Genomic DNA, 24,875 nt, shown 5'->3' on the forward strand with positions numbered 1-24,875 from the left:
AATCACTTGGAACAGAAATATCGAGATGCAAAAAGTTTTTCCAAAAAGTCCAAATTCACCATGAGTTCCCTTTCAGCTGATTGAGTCCAAGTTAGTTTCAGGATTAAATCAGGGTGATAACTCATTGATTGGTATTAAACTTTACTGACCTAATGATCCAGTTCCCATGTCAATGGTTAACTTTTAATGAATTAACATCGAAGCCAATAAATTCATCAAATAAGATTCATATTTCAATCATGCACTCGAATTTCATCCTCATAATTAAAAGATCAATCGAAATATTAACAGAGTCATTTCAATCATCTTTGGGTGATGAGAGATGAAATTATAATTCATGTAAATCAATCTAATTCAAAAGATTAACCAATTATCCTGGTAAACGTAATCAGCTCATTTCTTGGAAATTGATTCTGTTTCAGATTATTATTTTTTTTTACTTTCTCATCATTCATGAAAAGTTGAAACTCTTTTATTCAGAATGAGAAGCTCAGAAAATTCATCAGGTTTATTATTATTCCAAAGCTTATGCTTGAGGCTGATAAGGTGAACGTTTTATCATCTTTTCATCGTCATCATGCCATAGGAATGATTTTTTCTCTTCCTGAACCCATGATACTTTCGATTCTTGGTAAAATAAGCAAAATAATATCAAGGTAAATGCTTAGGTAATTTGGTTCAATTAGCATGTAACCACATTCCTTTTCATTCTGTTTTATGGTGATTACTTGAGAGAGTGGAAGATAAAAAACTTTCATCATGTTTCAAAGTAATTATCATAAAAGTGAAAGAAGAGATTTATAATGATAATCATTCATCAGAATTTATTAACTTTTTCATTCGATGAAAAATGTTTTGAATTATCTTCTAGTCTGAAATTGAAGAGAAGAACAGGAAAACCTTTAAGATCTATTGATGAACTTTTCTCAATTTTTTCGATCGATTTTCTTTATCTTATCTTTTCCATGCGCTCAAGCAAATACTATCTCTGATACTTCGTTCCTAAAAAAATCCATGGAATTGAAAGCCATCATGTAATATCATGAGGGGCCAAATCCATCGATATACTTAGAAGAATATAAGAAATTTTCATTTTTATGCTGAATTTTTTTCATTCAGTGTATGAAATATCGCTCTTGTTATTCAGCTTATACCTTGGTTATGTTGGTCATCATTGTCATCTCCATGAACATCAACCTGACAACATGAGAAAAAGATAACAAGAAATGATAATCGAACTGAAAATAAATATCTTCTTATTGTATGTAATGTAAAAATTACATTTAAATTGAAGGGGTTGATTTCAGTTTGCATTGAGCACAATTAGTTGATTATTTCCCCTTTAGCCTTCACTGGCTATTCAATATGTCAACAATTAATTAATATTAATTATAGAATTGAGGGCCAAATACGGTCTTCACTGACGCGGTATTTGACGCGGTTAAGTTAACACAACAATTAATAGGTTTTCACTGATCTTTATTCACGAATTCTATTCTTGTAAAAAGTTATTTATTAAATAGATAAACAGATTTATAAAACATTTAAAAAATATATACAACAATTAAACACTGACTTTGGTTGCCCTTCACTGGACTTACCAAAAGTCGATAATTGATCTTTACAGAGCAACTAGTTGTTGTTGACTAACTAATCGCAACTAACTAACTAACAGAAAATCATTATTTATAAAACAATATTGAATTTATCTTCGGATAATCTTAGATGAGTGCTTTGTTTTTCTTATTCTTTCTATCACAATTATTGATCTCTGAGTCTAAAGTTTAGTAAATGTAACATTGAATAATATTACAACATATTATATAAGATATTTCTATCCATTCGTTGAACTCATAACTCGATGTAAACTTTTATCTTTCGATTTCAGTTAAACAGAATCAGAACAGAACTTTTTTCTCACAATTTTTGTGTATCTTTTTATATCTCCATGAATCCAACTGAATTTTCATTCAATCTTCTCTCCGTCTTCACATAAGCAATTTACAATCGTAATAACAAGTTCTCTCTTTTTGAATCAATCGATGAATGAACAATAAAAAATTCTCAGTAACTAGACACACATAAAATCCAATGGATAACAATAATATGTATGTTTATTATACTCAGAATTTTTGGCATTTAATTTGAGATGAAGCTCGAAATTTATAAAAACATTCTTGCTCCTATTCACTCTCATCTGAGAGGAGAAAAAAGTTCTGATGATGAGATTGATATTCGTTGAAAAGCAAGTAGATGAATCGAATAATAATAAAGTGAAATATAATAAGGACATAATTCATAGTAGAATTTCAGTTCTCCTACCGATGTGTTACTATTAAAGAATAACATTAAAAAGAACATGAAGTTTTGAAGAATGCTGAAAGTTACGATTGGTAAGATGAAGAGGAGAGAGTAGAAAACGATGAATGAAAATGATAAACATGAATACGAATCGTGAGAGGGAAACGTTTCTATTCATGGTTAATGTTACTTGTTAACCGACTAAATAACAAATTCTGTCTCCTCTTCTATCTTCCTAGTCATCATCATGCTCAGATTCTTTCAGTTTCCATTCTAGAGCTCGGATGATATTCAAAGTATGTGTAACATTATATCTTTGGTTCAGAACTTTTTTTTCTTTTTCCTCGTTTCAATATCTCTCCCTGATGATTCACAGCAACGTTTAATGGTAATCATTATATTAGAAAAGAGATTCACAATTTTAAATCTCTCTCTCTCTCTCATCCTCATCTTTATCATCGTTTATACATCTTCATCATTTATCTCTAACTGGATACAAAATGATGGAGATATATTTGTTTTCTTGGTTCTCTTTTTCATCTTCATCACTTGTAAAATTTATCCTCCCCATCTTCCCGCCCTTGTTCACTATATGATGTTTATTTTTCATTCTTCAAGAGAATAGGAAAAAAAGTTCTGTCTTGAAATGTTATTTTTATTGAAAAAGAAAAGGTTTCATGATGATGACATGAATTTCAATGCAACCGAATAGTTTGAAATGAACTTGTAACAGCTAAAATGAGAAGATGAAAAAAAAACCAAATAGTAATGATTGAATTAACAATCTCTTTCTCCTTTCATGACAAATAATTATGATCATCATCATGATAAGCTTCATGAAACATGATTAAGTTTCCACAGATACGATAATCAGTATTTCTCATGAGACTTTCACCTCCCTAATTTTCATTATATTTTCACAAAGGAAAAGAAAAGGAAAGGATTGAATGTTATTATATTTACTCTAAATAAACGATACATGATGATAAATAATCAAACTGAATCATCAGCTTGATTCTGGTTTATGATCATCATTCCAATAAAATCTTAACGCTGATTCAATTATTACCATTGATTGTAAATATAAACTGTTATTAACGATAATCATGATGATAAGTAGTAGTTATCAAAGAAAAATGAAAAGAGGGAAAGTTATTATAACCATTAAAGGATAACCATTGATAATCCATTGATAAGAATGGTTTTTTTTAATAATGAACGTGTAAATCAGTTCATTGAGGGTATTCATTAGAAATTTATCTTCCAGTTTGTTACCTAAGAACATTTTTCTTTATGAGATAATTTCATTGATTCGTTTTCGTTTCAAATTAATATTTTTGCTACATGATTGAGATAATGATGATAACTATCTTCGATTCTAGGAAGGGTAAGATGAGATAATGTTAAAAGAAAGAAACGAAAAGATCAGTATATTACAACGGAAAGAACAATTAGTTCGGTAGAATGAATCGAGTTGGAATCTTTCTCAACAAAGAGAAAAGTTCTGTCATCTCCAATTTCACAGAATCCATTATACTCTTTTTCAGGGGAATATATACATATATATATATATCTCTATCTAACTTTTCTCTGATAATCAACATGGATAATGAACATAACCAACCCGATGATTGTTAAGTAAATCATCTTGTATGGTTTAGTCTACTTCCGTTCGACATGTTATCCCTTTTCATGATTCCTTTCATGAAACCAGTTCTATTCAAAGTTCAGAAAAGTTCTGAGTTTTTTTTCTCTTATGCTGTTGTTGTTTCTTTTCATGTAAGCTTATTGAATTTATTACCTGATTCATCAAAGGTAACCTGACAAGATGAAGCCAATTAAGGTTAAACAACAATAAGCTTTAAGCATCAATCATTTTATCACAAGTAGCTTATTCTGGTTTATTTACACCATTTTATCGGGAACTTGGAACTTTTCAATTCTCGAAATTTTTGTTTCTTTTTGTTCAATTATGCCTATTTTATTTTCCTTGTTCATGGATATTTTCTTGGCAAATTAAGTCTTTTTCTTTAGGCTTAGAATCCAATCTATTCACTTTTCTGTTTTCTTCTCTATTCATTAATACCATTCCGATTCATGTTCATGATAGTGCTCAACATGAACAGGCTGATGTTCATGTTAATCTTTTGATCCTAATCTTTGTTGGTAAATTATTAACTCCAATAGAATCTGGTTAGTTTCATATTTAAAAGATCATGAATGTAATGGAATATACAGGGTGTTTTTAATTGAACTCCCGACGTTTGAACACTCATAACTTTTTGGGTAATAAATTTAGAGACTTGATTTTTATTTTAGTCGAAAGCTCGATGTTGAATTTAGTTAATTCATTTTCTATGTTAGCCCATTCACAAAATCAATTGACCGAAAAAACTGACGAAAAAAAATTTCCTATCTCCGCTATTGCAATGGGATTAGATAGGGAGAAAATTTCATTTTTTGGAAAAATTAGAGAAAAAAACGATTTTTAGCCAATTGTGAGTTCTAATATAAAAACTAAGATAGCACGATTGTTGGTGCTTTCTTTGTGAACAAATTTAATATAAAAAAAAATTTTTTGGACTTAAGTTCAGAAATTGAGGCCAAATTTTCGGCGATGCAAAAAATTTCGTTTCTCGCGCTTTTTTCTGAAACCACGCCTTTTTGACCTCTGAACTTGCGGCCTTAGTGCAACTAGATAAGGTCTATCTGATGGTATTAAATTTAAATTATTTAAACACACGAGGTTTTTTTTATAAGATGTCAAAATCCGGGAGTTCAATTAAAAACACCCTGTATATTTCTTTTTTACTTCCATGATAGAAAATGAATAGTTTTTTCATGAAAATGGATGAATGAAATGAGATGAATAAAGATGATGATGATAACGATAAAGGATAAACAGGTTAATCTCACAGGTATCAAAATGATGATCATATTCTGAAATTATCTTTCATTTACTCATGTAAAAAAGAACCGTATCTATCTGGACGAGGAAAATGTTGAAAGATGCAAAGTTCTCTTCCATTATATTCATGATAAAATCATGATGCTTATCGTTTTCAGAGTAATACCTTGAGTTCATGTGGAATTTAATTTTCTTTTCCAAAAGTTTCCATGTGTTTTTCTTTACTCAAAGTTTATTCAATCGTTGAAAGATTATGTTATCATGATATTCTGGTTATCTACATGTTAGAACTGAGTTTACTTGGTTCAGGAACTTGAAATTTATTCAAAGATTTTACTAGGGTTAAGTCACTGTAGCTTGGATTTTAAGTCTAATCAGTAGATGAGAATGATGATAGACAATGAAAAAGAAGAAAATAGTAAAAAATCATGGAAAATACCTCGAGGGTGAATAAGGAAATTGAAATAGAATCAAGGTTTTTTTTCAAACTCTTTCTCTCAAGCAATATTTATGTCACCGTGCATACAAATGATTCATAGACGATTCTATATATACAACTGAACTCAGATTTGAGTTCATTCAGTGACTCCGATTCCCTCATAATCCTTTTGTATTCTGGTTTCTAGTCTGTTCACTTTGGTTCCCACCTTGTCTTCACCTTCATCCATTTATTTGTTTACTTGCGTCAACTGAACATTCCTGTCAAGAAGCACATAAATACATGGTGACTCTGAGAATCTTCATGTCGCGGAAATCATTGTGAGTAAAAGATAGTAAAGATTCAGCTCAAGATATAAATGGTTGAGTGATTTAAATTGTTTTCTTTCATAAAGAATGAGAAACAAGATGAAAAAAAAGTTTTCCTTCCAAGTGGTTTCATGATATTATCATGGAAGCAAGAAAAAAATAATAATAAAGATCACTTAGTTTTCCTAGAACCGTTTACATGTTCAAGAATCATCATGATAATGTTATCATCAAGGTATCACTCTGATAAACGAGGACGATAATAAGGACGATAAGTCCTCTTTGTCCATTGAATTGTAATCGAAAGTCAAAATAATACAATGACATGATGATTAATTCAGGTAACATGGTAAAAATAATGAACTCAAAGTGATAATAAATAAGTGATATTATGATCACTCACAAGATGATGATAATTAACAAAGTAAACACTAAGTTATATAATCACCTGATGAAAGGTGAGTCAAGCAAAACCTATTATCATGTTATAATCATGATGTTTATTCAAAAGTTCTGATTCATATTATCTAAAAGTCTTTATCTAATGTGTATAATTAATTTCCCCCAGAAAATTTCATTAATCGTTTTCAAAGCTCATCTTTATTATCTAACCAGCACACAAACTAAATGCTATAAATAATTATTACCATAACATGAAGACTTATGATAATTTCCTTTTCTACTTTCTTTTTTATCCTCATCATCTTCATCTTCATCAACTTTTCACTTGGTTTAACATGATAACATTCATGATGACGATGATAATATCATCAAAAACAATAACAACACATGCAACATCCCAACAAATAAACAAATGACTAATTCCTATCATCATCATTATCATTATCATGATATCCTTTTGGATGCTCATATTTGGTTATATGATAATAATTATCATCAATCTGTTTTCATCATCATCATCTGAATACAATGGATGTAAACTCATTTGTCAAAAATTAATGATTCCCTGTCACCAAATATTCATGGCTATTAACACACAAATATATTAACAATTTGATTGCATCTTTAATCATGTTGCTATTTGAAAATTCTGGCTCATGATTGGATTGATGATGTGATGGATTTACATAATTTCTTACTCACGACTTTAGGTACAAAACCTTTTACAGTTATTTGCAATACCCCAGATCGGTTATTCTGCTACAAGTAAAGATTTAAGTCTGAAAAGTCATTACATGTATTTCCTGAGGGTGGTTCCATCTGATGAACTTCAGGCCAAAGTGATGGTTGACCTAATTACTCAAAATAACTGGACATATATATCAGCTGTTTACACTGATGGTAAGTCACACTAATCATATCTGGTGATTAATTATCTTGTGTCAGTGTCCAGATGAGACAAGTAAAAGTCAAGCGTAAAAATTGTCGTTTTTATCGTTAAGATGTAAAGGGAAACGGAAATGATGCTCTTTGACCCAAGATTTTTGAAAAAATTTTCGATTACCTTTGAAATGTTTGATAGTTTTTCATTTTTCTTTCTTAATTTAAAAAAAAATAACTCTCTCACTTTTTCTCTTTTTCTCTCTTCTCATCTTCTTTGAAGATTTTTGTTTGTTCAGGAAGGAAAATAAATATGAAGAAGAAATAAATAGAAAATATCATGGAGAGAAATGACAACATGATGAAGATGAAACTAAATGATAGTTTTGCCTTTCTCTTTTTTCCTTCATATTCTTGAATTATCCTGCTCACCTCATATATATTATACCTTTCCTGATATTATCTATTTTCATCATGGTTCAGTTGAAATATCTTACAGGTTTTTAAACTGGTAAAAAGGTCAAATATCATTTACTATCATCATCAGCATCATCTATCAAAACATTTACCAACTCCCACTTCCCCTCCCAACCTGTCATTTTAAGTTATTCTTTTTTCAAGCTTTCTATGAAACTCAGCTTGATTTCATGATATTACCTGAGAAGATAAAGACAAAAGTTACTATAGAAATTACGGAGATACACCAAAAGAGAATTTATCTCAAAATTTCGCTGAATAAATGAAATAGTAGAAACTCTACCTGATAACCGGGAGTTGAACAAGTTGTTTAATTTTTTTCATGTGTTCAAAATGTATGAAGTCAAAATTGTGATCAAAATGTCTCAAGTGTTTGAATATAGTCAAAGTTTCAAAATCAGATATAACTTGAGGCTTCTTTGCCTTCTTGCTCAATTGAAACTGAACTTTCCATGAGTGGAAGGAAAGGATTTTCATTGGAAGGAAAGAAAAGGCTGAAAACATGAGAAAGAGAGATGGTTAGATAGAGGAGCGATTACTCCTTTGGGCAACAGAAAATTGGAAAAATTCAAAGTTTACGAACAGCAAGAAGAGTAGATATGATTAAAAGGATTCGAAAAAAGTTTCAAGAAAAAGTCTGATAATATTTGGAACTTTTCATTTTTCATTAGAAATCATAACTTCTCACTAAACATGAATGTTCATCAAGAGAGACTTAACAAGTTCTCTAAATTAATAAATGATACCGATGAGAAAATATTTACCTTTACTCAAGTTGGAAACTATCGTATTTGCATGAGCAGGGAGAGAGAAAGCAAAGTTAATGCAATTATAATGAAAAAATTTTCTTTTCATTTCTTAACTTTTGAGAAAAGGGAGAAAAAAAATTCATTATCATCAAGAGCTCAGTTTCACACATGCAAAGAGAGAGAAAAGATGTAGCAAAAAAATCTAATAAAATAACAGACTGAAAGAGAAAATTCTGACTTTTGGTAACCATAGTTACCACGAAAAGTTATCATTGATTCTCACAGCGAGTGTTGCTATTATTTGCCATTTATCTCGCTTATAATATCAATAGAAAGACGAGGAAGACGAAAAGATAATAGATTCTCATGTCATTCGCAAATGATTTTCTTCCTCGACGTATCATGATAACACTTTATTTCCACCCACATTCTCATCTGATGTTAATCTTTTATTCATATTCTCCTCTCTCTCCTCATTATCGTTCTCACCTTCAGTGAGACTCTTGTTCATTCATCTTTTGTGTTTAAATCTATTATCTGGTTTATTAAATATCCTCATGAATTGAGGATAAAAAATTGCGGTTTTTATATTAAAAGTAAATTTTTTATTAATATTATCATCAAATGAGTAGATAAGGATGAAAATTTTGTTCCTTTTCTTATCAGAGGTTTCGATTATTTCTATCTTTCTCTTACACTTCATGATGGTAGTGATATTAGTGAAGTTGATGGAGAGCATGATGAAGATGACATGAAATTTTGGTGGAAAAATCGGTTGTTTTTTTCTGCCACCATATCATTCAATTGTTTCTCATGAAATACAAACTATGAAGTTCAGAGGTTGTCACTCCCACCATCATCAAGAAAGATGATGAGTGGAAGGTGTAAATTCTGAATGGTTATTGAAGATTGTTATTCGCGATAGAAAATTTCTAACATTTCTTATGAATAACATTTTCTCACGAAACTTTTAGCTCTCAATTCCTCATCTTTAATACTTATTCATATTCTTGTTTCAAACCTCACCAATGATTGACAGGTAACTATGGAAGCTCATTGATGGAGATTTTCAAAAATTTAGCCCAAGATGTCGGCGTTTGCTTGGCCAACACCGAAGTGGTGACCAACAATGCTGAAGATGAAAAATTTGACGAAATTGTAACTTCGATTCTTCAAATAAAATCGGTCAAAGTTGTCGCTTGTTTCTGTGAGGGTATGACTGTCAGAGGTATTCTGAAGGCCATTAGAAGGCTCAATGCTACAGGAAAGTTCTTGATGATTGGAAGGTAAGTTTCGCAACAAAATTATTCAGATTTAATGAGTAAACTCACTAGATAATAAAAAAGAGCAATTCAGTTGAATGCATGATGAAAGTTTTCTTGAATTTCTCAACCGTTCAGAACCAATTTCAAGATTAGCTCTGAACTTTTCTCATTGACTTTTTAACAACCATCAATTGAATTTTCAGTCCATGGTAATAGAGATGAAAAAAATCTAATAAGATAATGAGGTAATTACATTTTCATGATATTTCCAAAATGATCAAATAGTAATACTCACTACCGTTACTGATGTTATTAATTGATTTAATTCAATTATCAATAGTTTAATTGAATCAGCTAAACAAATTGAAAAAGTTTCAACAACATGAAAGTTCAGGTTCCATGGTAATAGGAAATTCAATTATGCTTATATAATACAAGGTAGCTGTTCAATGTTTTAAACCGGTTAGTTGAATAAAAAAGTTCAGATAATCATCTTGACCATAACAATTGGATCAAAAGTAAATAAGATTAATTCTGAACCAGATTAACATTTTCTCCTTTCCGATTATCGTTAGTGATGGTTGGGCTGATAGATATGATATCGTTGAAGGTTACGAGGTTGAAGCTTCTGGTGGAATCTCAGTCAGAATTCATTCACCTTATGTCACTGAATTTGACCCTTACTATTTCAATCTTCACCCTGATAATAATACTCGAAATCCCTGGTTCAAAGAGTTCTGGGAATTTAAATTCAACTGTTCATTGACATCTAAACACATTAAAGATGTAACATCAACTTCTCCCTCATCCTCATCTTCATCATCTCAACAACCAGCTCTTCAACTGCCCTTTGAACCCAACCCTTCATACAATAGACAATGTTCAGGTAAGTTCAAATCTCTCTGTCTACTCATTCCCGAGATAATTTGATTAACTGATCACAGAAAATACTCAGCTTCGTTTATAAATATGCTCTAGAAGCCTTTTAGTTTGGCTCAACCATTGGCGCAATTTTCTAGTATAATTATTAATGTAAACTGTACACAACTTAGCAATTCAAATTATCAGGAAGATGAGCAGATTAACATTTAGCTAATAGAGGTAATCAGACAATATCTGTTAATTGTTATCATTTCTTTCACAAGGTTGATAGTCAATGTAAATTAATATCATTTTCAGCAAATTGGGTAATTAGAATAATGATTAATTACTTTGTTAATTAATACAATCGATATGTCATCTTATTCAGACAAATAAAACATGAAAATTCAACTACCCAGACAACAACAATCAACCTAAATTGAAAATAATCAATCATGACTCTTTAATTTGATATCCATTGATTTTCCCAATCGTTACAATTGATTTTTTTTACCATTTTTTAGGCAATGAAACTTTACGTGATCGTTATAAGCAAGATGCTAAATTGGCCTTTGTGATAAAATCGATCTGGACAATGGCCTATGGTCTACACAATATGCAAAAAAAGTTATGTCCACACTCGACCAACTCATGTCCAGCGATGCTTCCCGTTAATGGGTCAATTTTCCTTCATCATTTACTTAATGTTTCGTTTTTTTGGCACAACGAGACAGTTTCATTCAATGAAATGGGTGATCCTCCAGGTCGCTACGATCTAATGAACTTTCAACGTCTATCCGATGGTACTTATGATTATAATCATGTTGGCTCATGGGACTCACATTCAAATCAATTACTTATCATGAAACCTTTCCAATGGCCTTCAAAGACTCTATCAGCTGATGAATCAACACCTAAATCAGTTTGCAGTAAACCTTGTGAAAAAGGATATGCAAAGGTAATGAGAGATCATTTTATTAAATATTCATTTGGAATTTCAAAAAATGATAAAACATTTTTCTCTCTTTCTCTTCTCACCATAAGTGTTTTATTTTCATAGTGTTATTACTGTTATTCATTTCAAATGGAATGAAAAAATTTCACTAGCTATTTATATCAAATGTTTCTCTTGACATTAATATCAGACTCATATCAACATTTAATTGTATGTTAATCTTTTTTCTCATGAGGTATTATTTACTCTGTATTTTTTATTCCCATGAATTTCATGATGAAAATCAAGAAATATCTTCACACTGAACAGATATTCAAATGAAGTTTCATTTTCCATTGTTTTCTCATTCAATATCATCACAAATGAAGCAAATCTTAATCCACCCTCGCGTCATTTGATCAGTTTTTTAAGCTTTGATATTTTAATCTCTAATTTCAACTATTATTAACATTATCATGGTGATTATTATCATGTTCATGTTTACAGAAACCAAAACTTTCATTACTTTTCTAGCATCAGGATAATATTATGAAAAATGTTACATATCAACAATGAATAAACTTGTTAGTTCAATAGATTAAAATTCAGGAGGAAAAAAAGATTATCATGAAAATAGAAACTGTTTTTCTTTCCATATCTCATATCCTGAATCAGCAGAGAGCTGAAACTTTAACCACCCCAGAAATTCAGTAAAGAGATTGAATAATATTCTGTAGAGATCATGATGATTTCATTTTTCTCTATTTCTATCATTTTTAATTTGTCATCTCTAGTAATAGATGTTGATAAATAGCCACTGGTGTTTAATACTTATTGTGGTTTGTTTATCATGAACATTCAAAATTCATGATAATATTTGAGATGAAATTTTGCTCATGAAAAAAAGTCAAATATGTTGATCAATTTGCTAATTCTGATTGATGAAAACACCGGAAATCAATTTAAATCAATCAAAATCCAAGTCAATAGTTAGAAGCAAATTAATCATCAAGTGATAAAATTTCCTAACGTTCATGGCAATATCATATTTCTGATATTATCATATCTTGTTTATCGTCACAATAAGTTTGTGCTTATGTTAATAGTATTTACAGTTATTTATATCATCGGTTCAATATTGAAAATCATGATGGTGATGACGATGAAAATGATAATGTGATACTTGATGAACTGAAACCGAGATGGATGAAGATCAATGATGGAGAAAGAGAGAGAATAACGAAAGTGAATATTCATCATCACTTTCTTTTCATTTATCTTTCTCAGCATCATCATCATCACCTTAATCTTCAGAAAGAAAACCAATTTACATGAGAACATTTTCTTTTCAACAAAAAACGAAACACTTTCTCGGCTTATTCGATAATGGGATATCATCTTAATGCAAAGATAATGTCAATTCGAAAATTAAATTGTTCAATCAACAGTTTATGTCAGGGGGAAGAGATGAACAACAACTTTATCTTCTCGTTCAAGTCGCAATCATCATCGATCAAAATATCGACAACTACTCACTATTAACTTGGATTATTAATTATTATCTTGAAGCTATTGACATGGATTAAAATTCAGCTGGGAAGAAAGAGAGAAAATAATTCTGAAAGTTTCTGAATAAAACTCTGATTTTGGAATATTTTTGTTTCTCTTTTTTATTTCTTTCAGAATATCCAAAGCGATAGTGTCAAATGCTGTTGGGTGTGTGTTCCCTGCCAGAAAAATCAATTCTTACGAGATGAATATAACTGTGAGAACTGTCCACTCGGATGGTGGCCGAATGAAAATCAAACAGGTAATTAATTAACAGACTAATTAAACGATTAGCCTTGATATTATGTTATACGACTAATAAATTGGATGCTGGTGACATTTACATTCATTGTTGTGAGTAAAGCAAAAAACAAATAATCATGATAATAACAATATCCAGCATTTACTCCCTGTGATTGTTGAAACAATTGAACGTTATAATATATTATTTATATTATTTACCTAACAAGCATCGTAATTATCTGCATCAAGTCAACATTAATAAATTTCCCTTACTGAGTTGAGTGTAAACTGAATGATAATGATAATTTGCTCTCCCATTCAGTCAAACAGATAACAATAAGGCCCCAGAAATTTATTATTTTTTATACCTCAGTTATTATTCTGACTGACCAGTGTCCATTACCTATTTCCCCCATTGACTTACTGAAACATTTTCAAAGTCAAAGAGAGATAAAAAGGATTTCTGGTCAGAATATTTTCCTTTTTTTGCCTCTCAAGTTTCATGCTCTTTTCCCATTGTTTTATCTTCAAAGTTCTGAATATAGTTCAGTATGTTTATCTATTACTCCTCTCTCTCTCTCTCTCGCTTTTATCAAACTGTTTACTTTTTGTCTTCTTAACCATCGAACAAATAAAAGTAAACCTCCTTTTCCTCTCCCACTCTTGAAATCTTTCTGTTTCTCCTTCACCTGATCTCGGTTATTTAATTGAAAATCGATGAAGTTATTTTGCAATGAGTTCGAAACTTTTTTCTTCACTCTTTTGGAATCCTTTTAGTTCTCTGATTTCTACTCAGAGATCTTCATGAATCTTTGGAAATATTTCAATTCTAGGTTTCTGATTGTTGGTCAATCGATATCGTCACTTTTTCTTGATAAATATCAACCTTTTTGATGGGAATCAGAATGATTCAATTATTCAAAATCAGAGTATAAAAGTTATTCTGACATATTTTATTTATTGAATGTTAAAGTTATCTCAGTTGAACTGAACTTCATGATGAAATAACAGATTTTATGTAAAAGATGGAGTGAAAATCAACTAAATAATTTTAAGAAAATTGTTATTATGATATTTTTCTCACAGCAAAAAAAGCACCAATCATCAAATTTTGAATTCTGATTATCATGAATACTAATTATGGACATTTTATGAATTTTCTCACAACAGGATGTTTCCAAATTGAAATTGAATATATTCAGTGGACTGAAACACCTTCTCTGGTCGCTATTGCGATCGCTTTATTTGGCATAATGTTGACCTTTTTCACCATGGTTGTGTTCATTAAGCATAACAACACACCCGTTGTTAAGGCTTCAACCCGTGAGCTTTCATACATGATATTATTGGGGATGTACCTTTGTTATATGACCACTTTTGCTCTCGTTGCTATGCCAACTCAGGAAACTTGTTTCGTGACCAGGGTACTTCCGGGTTTCAGTTTTGCTGTGATCTATGCTTCCCTGGTGACCAAAACAAACAGGATCGCAAGGATTTTAGCGGGCTCAAAGAAACGCATCATCACAAAGAAGCCAAGGTTCATGTCGTCTTCAGCTCAAGTTGTTATCTCTATTATTTTGATACTCATTGAGGCGGCGATCATTGGTTTTATGCTGTTTAGTGAGCCAGCCGATTCTAAACTTGACTATCCAATGTTGGACAAGGTCATTCTCGTCTGTAATACAACCTCAATCGGGATAATTGCACCTCTTGGATTTGATTTTTTTCTAATTGCAATGTGTACCGTCTATGCAATAAAGACTCGAAATGTTCCAGAAAATTTTAACGAGGCGAAATTCATTGGGTTCACCATGTACACCACTTTGGTTATTTGGATCGCCTTTGTCCCGATTTACTTTGGCTCTGATCTCAAAGTTCTAACGATGTGTCTCTGTATTTCTTTTAGTGCTCTTGTTGCACTGGTACTACTTTTCTTCCCCAAACTTTACATTATTCTTTTCAAACCAGAGAAAAATAATCGATCTTTTTTCACCACCGCCAAAAATGTGCGTTGTCACATTGGCTACGTACCAACACTTGGAATCTCAAGACATTCATCACATTCGACATCAGAATTCTCTGTTGATTCACCGAGGTAAATATCATGTTTTCTCGATTTACATCTTCTTCTCAATCCAAATCAAACATCAGATTATTGCCTCTCTCAGAAACAGGGTTGAAGATCATGATAATTTCAGAGTCCCTTCCTGGCTTTGAATATTATTCTGCAACATTTTAAATCGCTTACGGTGATTTCAAATGAAACATTTAATGTATCGACTAACCAAATATTTCAGGAATTGAAGTTTGATTTTTTTTCTCTCTGAATTAGTTTCCTTTATAATTTTAGTCACTTTGCATTTTCTATCATAATAATTGTTAATGTGATCTATTTATCTTGTATTAGGAATCATTCATTGGAAGTGAAACATCATTACAATCAACATTTGAAAAAAGATTCAGCATCAACAGAACCATCAAAAAGTCATCATCAACCATCAACACTGATGACAGATAAATCAACCTCATCTCTTTTAGCAGTTAAACCGGAAAACAGGAGATCAAGTTTCAATATTTTTGAACGTTTCCGGATAAGTAAACAAGACAAGATCCAAGCCAATGTTCAGCAAAAAATTCGAGCAGTTCGAGCAGCTGAGGCACTTGATAGACAAACAAATAGACGAGGTAAGTTTAGGTTCACAAAACAAGACGTTCAAATTTTTATATTGACATTTCGATAACTTATTTTTATTGTCCTTTAAGTACCAGGTCGTCCACCACCTCGACAAAGCTCATCGAGCGGCATGGAAATAGCCGAAGAATCTGAAAACTCAAGCTCGGGGAAGATGCGGCTCGTACAATTGTTAAAACAAGCTTATGGTGATGATGTTAATAAGATTCCGGGGTTCGCTGAATTTGTCGAATCAGCAAAACGGGAAAGTCGACGAGTTATGGTCGAAAGTGCTGCTCAAACTTCATATGATTTACTTGAGACCTGGTTTCCGAATTTAAGGCATCGCTTACCTCGTAATGAAATTCATGAAAGCAGCGGTTGTAATAGATCAATTAATGGTGATGGTGGACCAATGGTCAGTGATGAATGTGGTGAGAATGATTTTCACCGGTATGTTAAGCAGCAAAATGGCAGTAATAGCTCACTAATACATCGATTTGACCAACAACAACAAACTCTTTGGTCAACAGAAAGAGATCTCAATGGAACCAATAGCAATAGTAATAATAGTTTAAGTGGCCTTGGAATCACATCAAGAGTCCCAGGTCCACATCCACAAGATTCACAATGGTCAGCAAACTATACTGTCCTGTCCAATGTGATACAACAAGACAACAGTCGGCAACATTTGACCACTTTAAGATTAGATCGTAAAGGTATGTTTTCAATGAAAAAAGGATCCAAACTATTTGTATGTCTCATCATTGCAATTTCTCTCTCTCTCTCTCTCTCTCTCTCTCTCTAGGCTCCAATATCTCTAGTCCTAATTTGCGAAAACGTCCGAGCTCAATGTCAACTTCAAGTGCCAAAGTACGTGCCAGTGAGGAAAGTTTACTCAGTGGGGCCAATTCATGTGTTATCGAGGAATCAGTAAGCTCAGGAGGTGAATCATCTCCTTCTTCCGGTGTCGTATATAAAAATATCATCATTAACCTTGGTGACACTTCCCAAAGCTCACAGAGGGAGAATGACCCAAGTAGTTTTAAAGTAACACGGAAACAACAAACTCTTTCATAAATGATATCAAAAATTATATGAAACATTATGTTAATATTATATCATCGAAACGAACAAAAACCAAACTATTAACTTCACTTGTGATTTATTCATTTTTCTATCCCAAAATTTTCATGGACAAATTTTCACCAATTAAACAACATAATAGTATAAAACAAAAAGAAAATCAATTTATTAATATCTCATCAGTATCGTTGATGTGTCGACTGAAAATATTAATTGAATTGCAATATTAAGTAAACGATTCGAGTAACAATTAGGAATTCAAGGTGAATACGGAAGTTTTCATGGCTCTTATGAGCTACGAATTGAACTGAACCGGAGGTCAAATTAATTGTTAGATTCAATCAATTGGCTTAATTTTCTGGTTCAATTGAAACCTTTTGCTAGTTTTGTCTTTGATTAATCAGAAAGGAACACTTGTTTTCTTATCTAATTGTTAACATTTGCTAAATTGTAACAATTAAACATCATCATAAACGAATTATCTATTTAATATCTTTCTATTGTTACATCATAAATTGTTGGCTATCAGTAATTGGTGTATTGAGCTCATAAACGTCTAATCACTGCGATGACGATGGTCGTTAATCTTGACCCATTAATTGTGAAATTCAATCTAATTATATTCTTACACAATTTAATCTTAATCGCCCTTCCTTATATCCTTGAGCGATTAAATAAACTCCTCCACCATCACCTCCTCCTATTGATTAATCAACATTATTTATAGCAAATTTAATCACTGATTGTAACTACATGAGAGAAAATGATTTCCCCACTTGTAGTTAATCAGCATTGATAATAATTATCATCAACTAAATCATAATTAACTATTTTCCAACTTCATTAATAGTTTTACATTTACTAAATCAACAACTTAACTTGGGTTAGTACAGAAAAATTTAGAATAGAAAAATAAAATAGTAAATATTGAACTTCGAGAAAAAAAGTTTTTCTTATCCAATAGAACTTTTTGTTTATCAAAACTTTTCTTTTTCGTTCTCTTACCTTTTCAAATAGAGAATCTATTTTTATATCCATTTAATTGTTAACTTAATTGTCCCCAAGGTCCAGTATTTATTATTAAAATGACCCTCCCATTTTATCCTATGTAACAACGATTTGAACAAGTTCGAGTTTATCATTCAACAAAAGCATTGACTATAAATATCGATGAGGATGAAAATGATCAGGGTGATTATTGATAAATTCTGGTTGAAAAGTGCTGACGATTTATACTGAGTGAGTTAATTTCATTTTGATCTTCATCTTGTCGACATTAATTTACTTCAATTGGATTTAATTTAATTTAATTTAATTTCAATCCTTGATTGTGTCTCACTCATTCATTATTTTCCAGTTAAAATTTTCAATGGTGATTAAATTGTGATTTAATTATTACTTAACTACTTCCTTGTGACTTTTTTTATATACAATTTATTTTTCAAGAGCAATTAACAATCACACAATTGATTTAATCTTGACAGTGACAATAAATTAATGTGAAACCATCAAAACAATCAACTAAATTGGTGATTATTTGTTATTTATGATAAGTTATTTTTTCACCAATTCCAATTGAACCAAAGTTTTCCGATCTCATCTCGAAGTCTCTCTCGACCATGAGCCGAACCAAAGGAATCTTATCTGTCATCGGCTGTTCGATAATCTACTTTTCTATTGGACTTTACTTTAGTTCGGGCAACACAGCGATCTATTTAACCTCTTATCTTCGGGCTAAAACGGGCTCAAACGCGACCTTGACCGACTCTGTTTGGTTTCTCTATGCAGTCGGTTTATCAGCTGTTATCTTACCTTTCGGCGGCTGGTTAGACTCAAAAATTGGTGCACGTGGTGTTTGCCTACTCGGTGGACTATTGCAAAGGTAAGTTATCAACAGTAGCCTACGGAAAAATACAACTGATCAAGTTGTAATGTTAATAAGAAAGTAAGAAAGGTTAATCATCATTAGCTTGTGGACAATATTAATTCATCATCGAAACTATTTCCCAATGATATAAGGTCAAGGAATCGTAATCATTAGCCACTGGTCATCATTTATCCAGTCATTAGCATTTAGTTTCATTGGATGACCATCATCATCATTATCGTCTTCCTTTCAACCTTAATCATAATCATCATCGAATCGATCTTGATAATCTTTCTCTCGAACTTGAATTTATGACTTAGAACTTCCTGATTTTATTGTACAATTTATTAAGTCCAGTTAGTAGATTAAGACCATCAGTCATCGTATTCATCATCTTAATCTTAATCATCTTCCAAATTGTCAAATAGATGATAAAATCTTTCATATATTAATGTACAAAAGCAAACCAATTGGTTAATTTAGTTACCTTAATCTAATTATCTCACCTAATAGTAATTGCAATACAAAAAATTTACAGTTTCAACAAGGTTAAATAAGGTTAACTGGTTATCATAATCATCTTCATCACAATTAACCATCTTTAATTTACCTGAGGATTAAATTACAATGCAATTGAGATGTTAAATTATACGAGATCAACCTGATTACCAATTAAATGTTAAACCTAATCAACGATAATCAATTGAAGATTTTTTTGTTTTTAAATCACGTTGATTATCAAATCAAATACATAATATTGAAATCGATAACCATGTTAATCCTTTTAATGTGATATCGATTCAGTTTCATGTAATTTATGTGAATACATGATGACGATAATCATCCTCATCTTAATCTAGAAAAAGTAATCAAGAAGAAAAAATCAAAGGAGTATAAGTTAAAACATAAAACAAATTAATCTCATCAATTAAATTAATGAATTTAAGGAAAGGCCAAAAGTTCTCAGTGTAAATGGAAACATTAGTTTAATTAATTAGTTCGAGATTAGATCGAGATGCAGATTTTTTAATCAACCGAGAAAAAAGGGAAGAACTAAACTTTATCGAACTTGTTAATCTAACAAAATCCCCTGTAATCAACGGGTAAATGGTTCGAGATAGTCAAAGATTATGTTCTAATCAAAGAAATGATATTGATCAGATTACAAATGATCAGATGATTAGTTGATGATCATATCTAAGTGTTGAATTAGATAATCAATACGAAGTGATTAAGCTCCGAGAGCTTCAGCTCGAATTGGTTAGATTTATGAAACTTCAATCGACTTAATCATTGACATTATCAGCTGTTGAAACTTTTCTCTTCTCACAGTAATTAACATTAATTACCAATATTACTTTGTCATCATCTCAAAAGAGATGATGATATGAATTACATTTGAGATACATCATATTTTCACCAGCATCATCTTACTCTTTATAAGACCTCAGTCTATTAATAACAATTATCGATCAAGGTTATTTCAATTAACTTTGATTTAACTGTGAAAACTTGAAATTTCAATCGCTGATCACAATTGAATCACCCATTCATGTTAATCATGTAACGTCAATTAGTTAAATATTTACATGTGAAATACATGAGACTGGAAATCATTGGTTCCTGGTTTAAGGTTATCGAGAACTGAGTGACATCTATGGATTTGAAATGGAAGAGAAAAAGTTCAAATTTTCAATGGTTCGATTTAATCGAACCAATTGTTAATCGATTATAATCATTCATCAGTCTTAATCTTATTCTTAACTCTTATTTTCAATGGTTAAAGTGGCGGTATAATTGGAACTTATTTCGCTTTGGATCACAGTTTCCTTCTCGTGCTAATATGTTACGGCGGGAGTTTCTTACTGTCATGTGGTGTTGCATACACAGGACCATTAGTTGAGATTAACAAGGTAGGATTGCAATCGTAATTGTAGTTGATTGCGAAATCAATCAAATTGTTTTTACGCTACAATAATATTTTATTTTTATCCTTTCAGTGGTTCCCAGAAAAAAAAGGTCTCGTGACTGGAATCGCTTGTGCATCGATGGCATTTGCACCAACCGCTTGGACTCCCTTGATCACCACACAAATCAATCCCTTGAATATCCCACCTGACATGAAAGGGTGTGTACTGGTCATCAGTTATCCCTCTCCAGCATCATGCTAATATTAGTTTCCAATTATTATTTTCATTAGTTATTTCACCGATACCTTAGTATTGGAGCGAACCAAAGATTCACTTATATTTCAAGGACTAGTGACCATGTTCATGTTTGCCCTTGGCACTGCGTTACTTTATCCTGCACCTTCAGCTGAAGATATTGAATCAGAAAAGGTAAATCATCATTGCAATCATATGATTTTCATGTTATCTCATGATTTCAATTCCAATGGTTTCAACTCACTAATGAAATTCAATGAACCCAAACAATGTTACGTTTTGTTTTCATTAATTCTCAGACAAAATTTATTATTATGAAATTTTAATTGCTGCTTATAATAATCTCTCTCTCTCTTCCCTTAATTGTCTTCTCCACAGAAAGCCTCAGGCAATTTAGATTCTAATCCAGATAAACTTTCTAGTTACCGATTCGACGATGGCCTCACACCTTCCCAAGCCGTTAGAACTTTCGAGTTTCTAATTTTATCCATAAAAATCATGTTAACCGAACTTGTATTTTTTTATCTTCTCTTTGTTTACAAGGTAAGATTTTAATTATCTCTAATTACTTACTTTTAATAGACAATCAATAGTTACAATCACACTTAGCGAGTAAAATTATTTTCAAATTGAATTTTAATCTCCTAATCATACTTGTGATTAATGTATTGATTAGCAAAAGGAGTTGATTGTTATACCTTGCGGATATTTGAATTAAAATTGTTAAATTGTTAATCCAATATCCTGAAATTAATATTTAGTTTACTCAATCAATCAACTTAACAGTTAATCAATCAATCAATTTTTCAGTTTTATTTGTTAACACGAGGAAAAAAAAACATTATTATCAATAAATTTAACTTTTTCTTGTAACAATTTAACTGTTGTTGATTTTTGATCAGGATTGATTACTGGTGAATAGCCAATAATTATTTTTAACTGTAGTTTAATCAACAATCAGTCAAGGCTTGCAAATAGGAAAATTGAATTAATTGTATTTCTTTAAAGTGATTGACGGATTTTCCCGAGCTTTAGTTAATTATTGTAAATTTCAAGTCATCATTACGCTGCTTTGGTAATTGTTAACGAAATTCAATTGCATATTAAATTCAATGTGATTTAAGCTTGAAAATTGAACAATTAACCTTGTTCACAATTGTAATTAAGCATTTAATAGCAATCAGAGTGAGCCAATTGATTGCAAGGTTACATTAAACATTTTATATACTTTTTTTAAGGTTAAGTATTTTAAGTTAATTGAAATCATTTAAATCAATTGATTTGTTAACTGTCCTTTTCTGATTCTACAATTTTATTGATTAAGCCCTTTGGTCAAACATTTATCCATAATGACCTCATGTTATCAACTATTGGAGCTTGTGCCGGACTGTCCAATACATTTTGTCGTCTCTTTATGGGCTACGTTAAAGACATTTTTAGTTACAAGGTAATTGATTTACTTTTAATTGTTTCTTCATCTGACTAATCAAGAAAATTACAATTAAAAGGTTTGCTGTTTACCTCTGAGTGCACTTTCAACCATTTTGATTGCTTCACTTCCGTTCACATCGATGGCACATCCACTCGTTTACTCGGTTGCTGTTGTCGCGGCTTTGGGTATCATTGGATCACAATATGCGCTCATGCCATCGGCGGTCACTGATATTTTCGGTGAAAAACATGCATCGATAAATATTGGGCTGGTCTATGTCTCAACGGTAAGTTAAGGTCATTTCTGGACTTGCTTTTGGCACTTTTTCACCTTTTCACTTATATTATTCAATAGGTTATCGCTGATGTTGGTGGTGCCTTAGGGTCACAATATTTAACTGAATATCTTGGTTGGACCGGAATGATCTATGCAATCAGTTTCTGTGCTTTTATGGGTAATTATTGATAATTTCAATTGTTCAAATAAAATTAACGCTTAATTATCTTGATTGATCAGCTGATGAGTAATCATAGCGTAGCATGAGCTTTTTCATGGTTACAAATCAAGACCACTGATCAGCTGATAAATTGTCAGATTATCATCACATGAACAATTAAACTAAACTCATGAACTTAGTCAGAAGAAGAGAAATTATCACATCAATTTAATGAGCAATTCTTTCAATTTTCAGATTTCTTAGCGACATTCGCACTTCCATCTGACCCGGCCAAGAGACTTCGAGAAAAACTTGACGGGGACAAACACACAATGACTGAAGTAACACAGAGCTACACAATCAGTTTACCAAGAGGAAAACTATCATCACCATCGCCTGCATATAATTATAATCGAAGCGCAGTTCCAGTTCCAGTTATACTCCCAGAAATTTATCTACTCAGAAAAGAGTCAACGAAGAGATAGATTCAAAAGAAGAGGCCAAACATCTTAAATAAATGTAATAATTATCTGATTTCAAATCGACGATATTTTCATTGTAAATGTTTATAAAAATTGAAACTGTTGCTTTGATCTTTCAATAGATGGCATAAGGAGTTTCACCAGATTTCTAACAAATCAAAGTGAAACTGGATTAACTGTAACAATCTAATTTATTTTTTAGTCAAACCAATTTAGTAAAAAAAAAAGACTGAAATATGAAAATTTATCCTCTCAAATCAATCGAAACGTGAATTCTAGAACCAATTAAACCGAATAAACCCACGAATATTTGCTGTTTGTGTCCTTTCCATAGAAAAAGTGTAATCAGCTGATCCAAATGTTTTGCAACTCTCTCTCTCTCTCTCTCTCTCTCTCTCTCTCTCGCTCTCTCTCTTCTCATAAGACTGAGGTCTCTTCTCCTTTACTCTTTGCTCCCACCTAAATTATCTCACTCTATCTAAAGTTGTTCTGGTCAAAGGCTCATTCAGATTATTTGTCCTTTAATGTGACAATACTGCAAAGTTGTTTGATTAGGAGCAAAATGTATAATAATTTGCAATAAAGACTATCTCTTGGTGGGTCATAATGACCAACAATGATTAAAGTTGAGGTCAGTAGTCGAAAATGGTCAATTTCGATCAAATTGAATGATAATGATGCTTCTGTTTGACTTTGACTCTCTTTTGACCCTCAATAGTCTAAGGTCAATAAATGATAAAAGGTGGATTGATCTGAACGGACACTCGTTCAATCCTTTAGGTAATTATTTTGCTTGTGTTTACCAACTAATTTTACAGAATTAATTTATAAGTCCAATGATAAATGAAGTTCTCACGGATATCAATCTATCATTCCTATGAGCGAAATCAAATTTAAAAATCAAATGACCCATCAAACTGATTAATAAACTGACCTAATAAGACTAAAGAATCTTCAAGGTCAAAGGTAAAGTAATCAAACATTTTGTTATTACAAAATCAGTTCTAAATAAGGACGATGGATGTGGAAATCTGCTCGTTATTTTTTAGATTAACAATCAAAAAACTTTAACCAAATGATTAAAGTTAAAAATGAAATCAATTGCAATGGACAAAATGTTATGGTTATGTTAACAGAGGAAGAAACTTAAATAAATGATTTGGACCATTGGTGATTTAATGATGGATAAAGTGATAATAATGAGAGATTTGAAGATGATGATGAGTATTCATCATGATTGTTGATGATGAGGATAAGGATGAGAAAAAAGTTCTATGGATTATATTTGGATAACTGTGATTAGTGTTCTATTGGAAGTGAAGTTGAAGAGATGGAAAGTGGATATTCAATTGTTGCCTGATAGTTACCAAGGATGAAGTTGGAGTTAAGATTTAAAGAGAGCGATCGAGTGAGAGTGAGAGA

The 24,875-nt window shown here is 31.4% G+C and overlaps 2 protein-coding genes across 2 annotated transcripts in view; both read left to right on the forward strand.

The window, feature by feature from the left end:
• LOC128397726 (metabotropic glutamate receptor 1-like) overlaps positions 1–17,235 on the forward strand; it is a 29,661-nt gene extending 12,426 nt beyond the window's left edge. The window contains exons 3-11 of the mRNA XM_053358472.1: positions 7,069–7,258; positions 9,503–9,749; positions 10,304–10,614; positions 11,114–11,547; positions 13,207–13,333; positions 14,485–15,409; positions 15,722–15,999; positions 16,078–16,704; positions 16,794–17,235. Coding sequence (XP_053214447.1) covers positions 7,069–7,258; positions 9,503–9,749; positions 10,304–10,614; positions 11,114–11,547; positions 13,207–13,333; positions 14,485–15,409; positions 15,722–15,999; positions 16,078–16,704; positions 16,794–17,065 — 3,411 coding nt within the window. The 3' untranslated portion in view covers positions 17,066–17,235. The remainder of the gene's footprint in view (positions 1–7,068; positions 7,259–9,502; positions 9,750–10,303; positions 10,615–11,113; positions 11,548–13,206; positions 13,334–14,484; positions 15,410–15,721; positions 16,000–16,077; positions 16,705–16,793) is intronic.
• A 1,102-nt stretch (positions 17,236–18,337) lies between these two features.
• LOC128397728 (uncharacterized MFS-type transporter YhjX-like) lies at positions 18,338–23,775 on the forward strand. Its single transcript, XM_053358474.1, has 9 exons — positions 18,338–18,953; positions 20,725–20,851; positions 20,939–21,066; positions 21,139–21,277; positions 21,482–21,646; positions 22,428–22,550; positions 22,612–22,821; positions 22,890–22,989; positions 23,227–23,775. The coding sequence occupies exons 1-9, from the start codon at positions 18,691–18,693 to the stop codon at positions 23,454–23,456; spliced, it is 1,485 nt and encodes a 494-aa protein (XP_053214449.1). The 5' UTR covers positions 18,338–18,690; the 3' UTR covers positions 23,457–23,775.
• The last annotated feature ends 1,100 nt before the right edge of the window (positions 23,776–24,875 follow it).

Source organism: Panonychus citri, unplaced genomic scaffold, assembly GCF_014898815.1.
Source record: "Panonychus citri isolate SS breed McGregor unplaced genomic scaffold, ASM1489881v1 Contig00040, whole genome shotgun sequence".
Classification (NCBI taxonomy): Eukaryota; Metazoa; Arthropoda; class Arachnida; order Trombidiformes; family Tetranychidae; genus Panonychus; species Panonychus citri.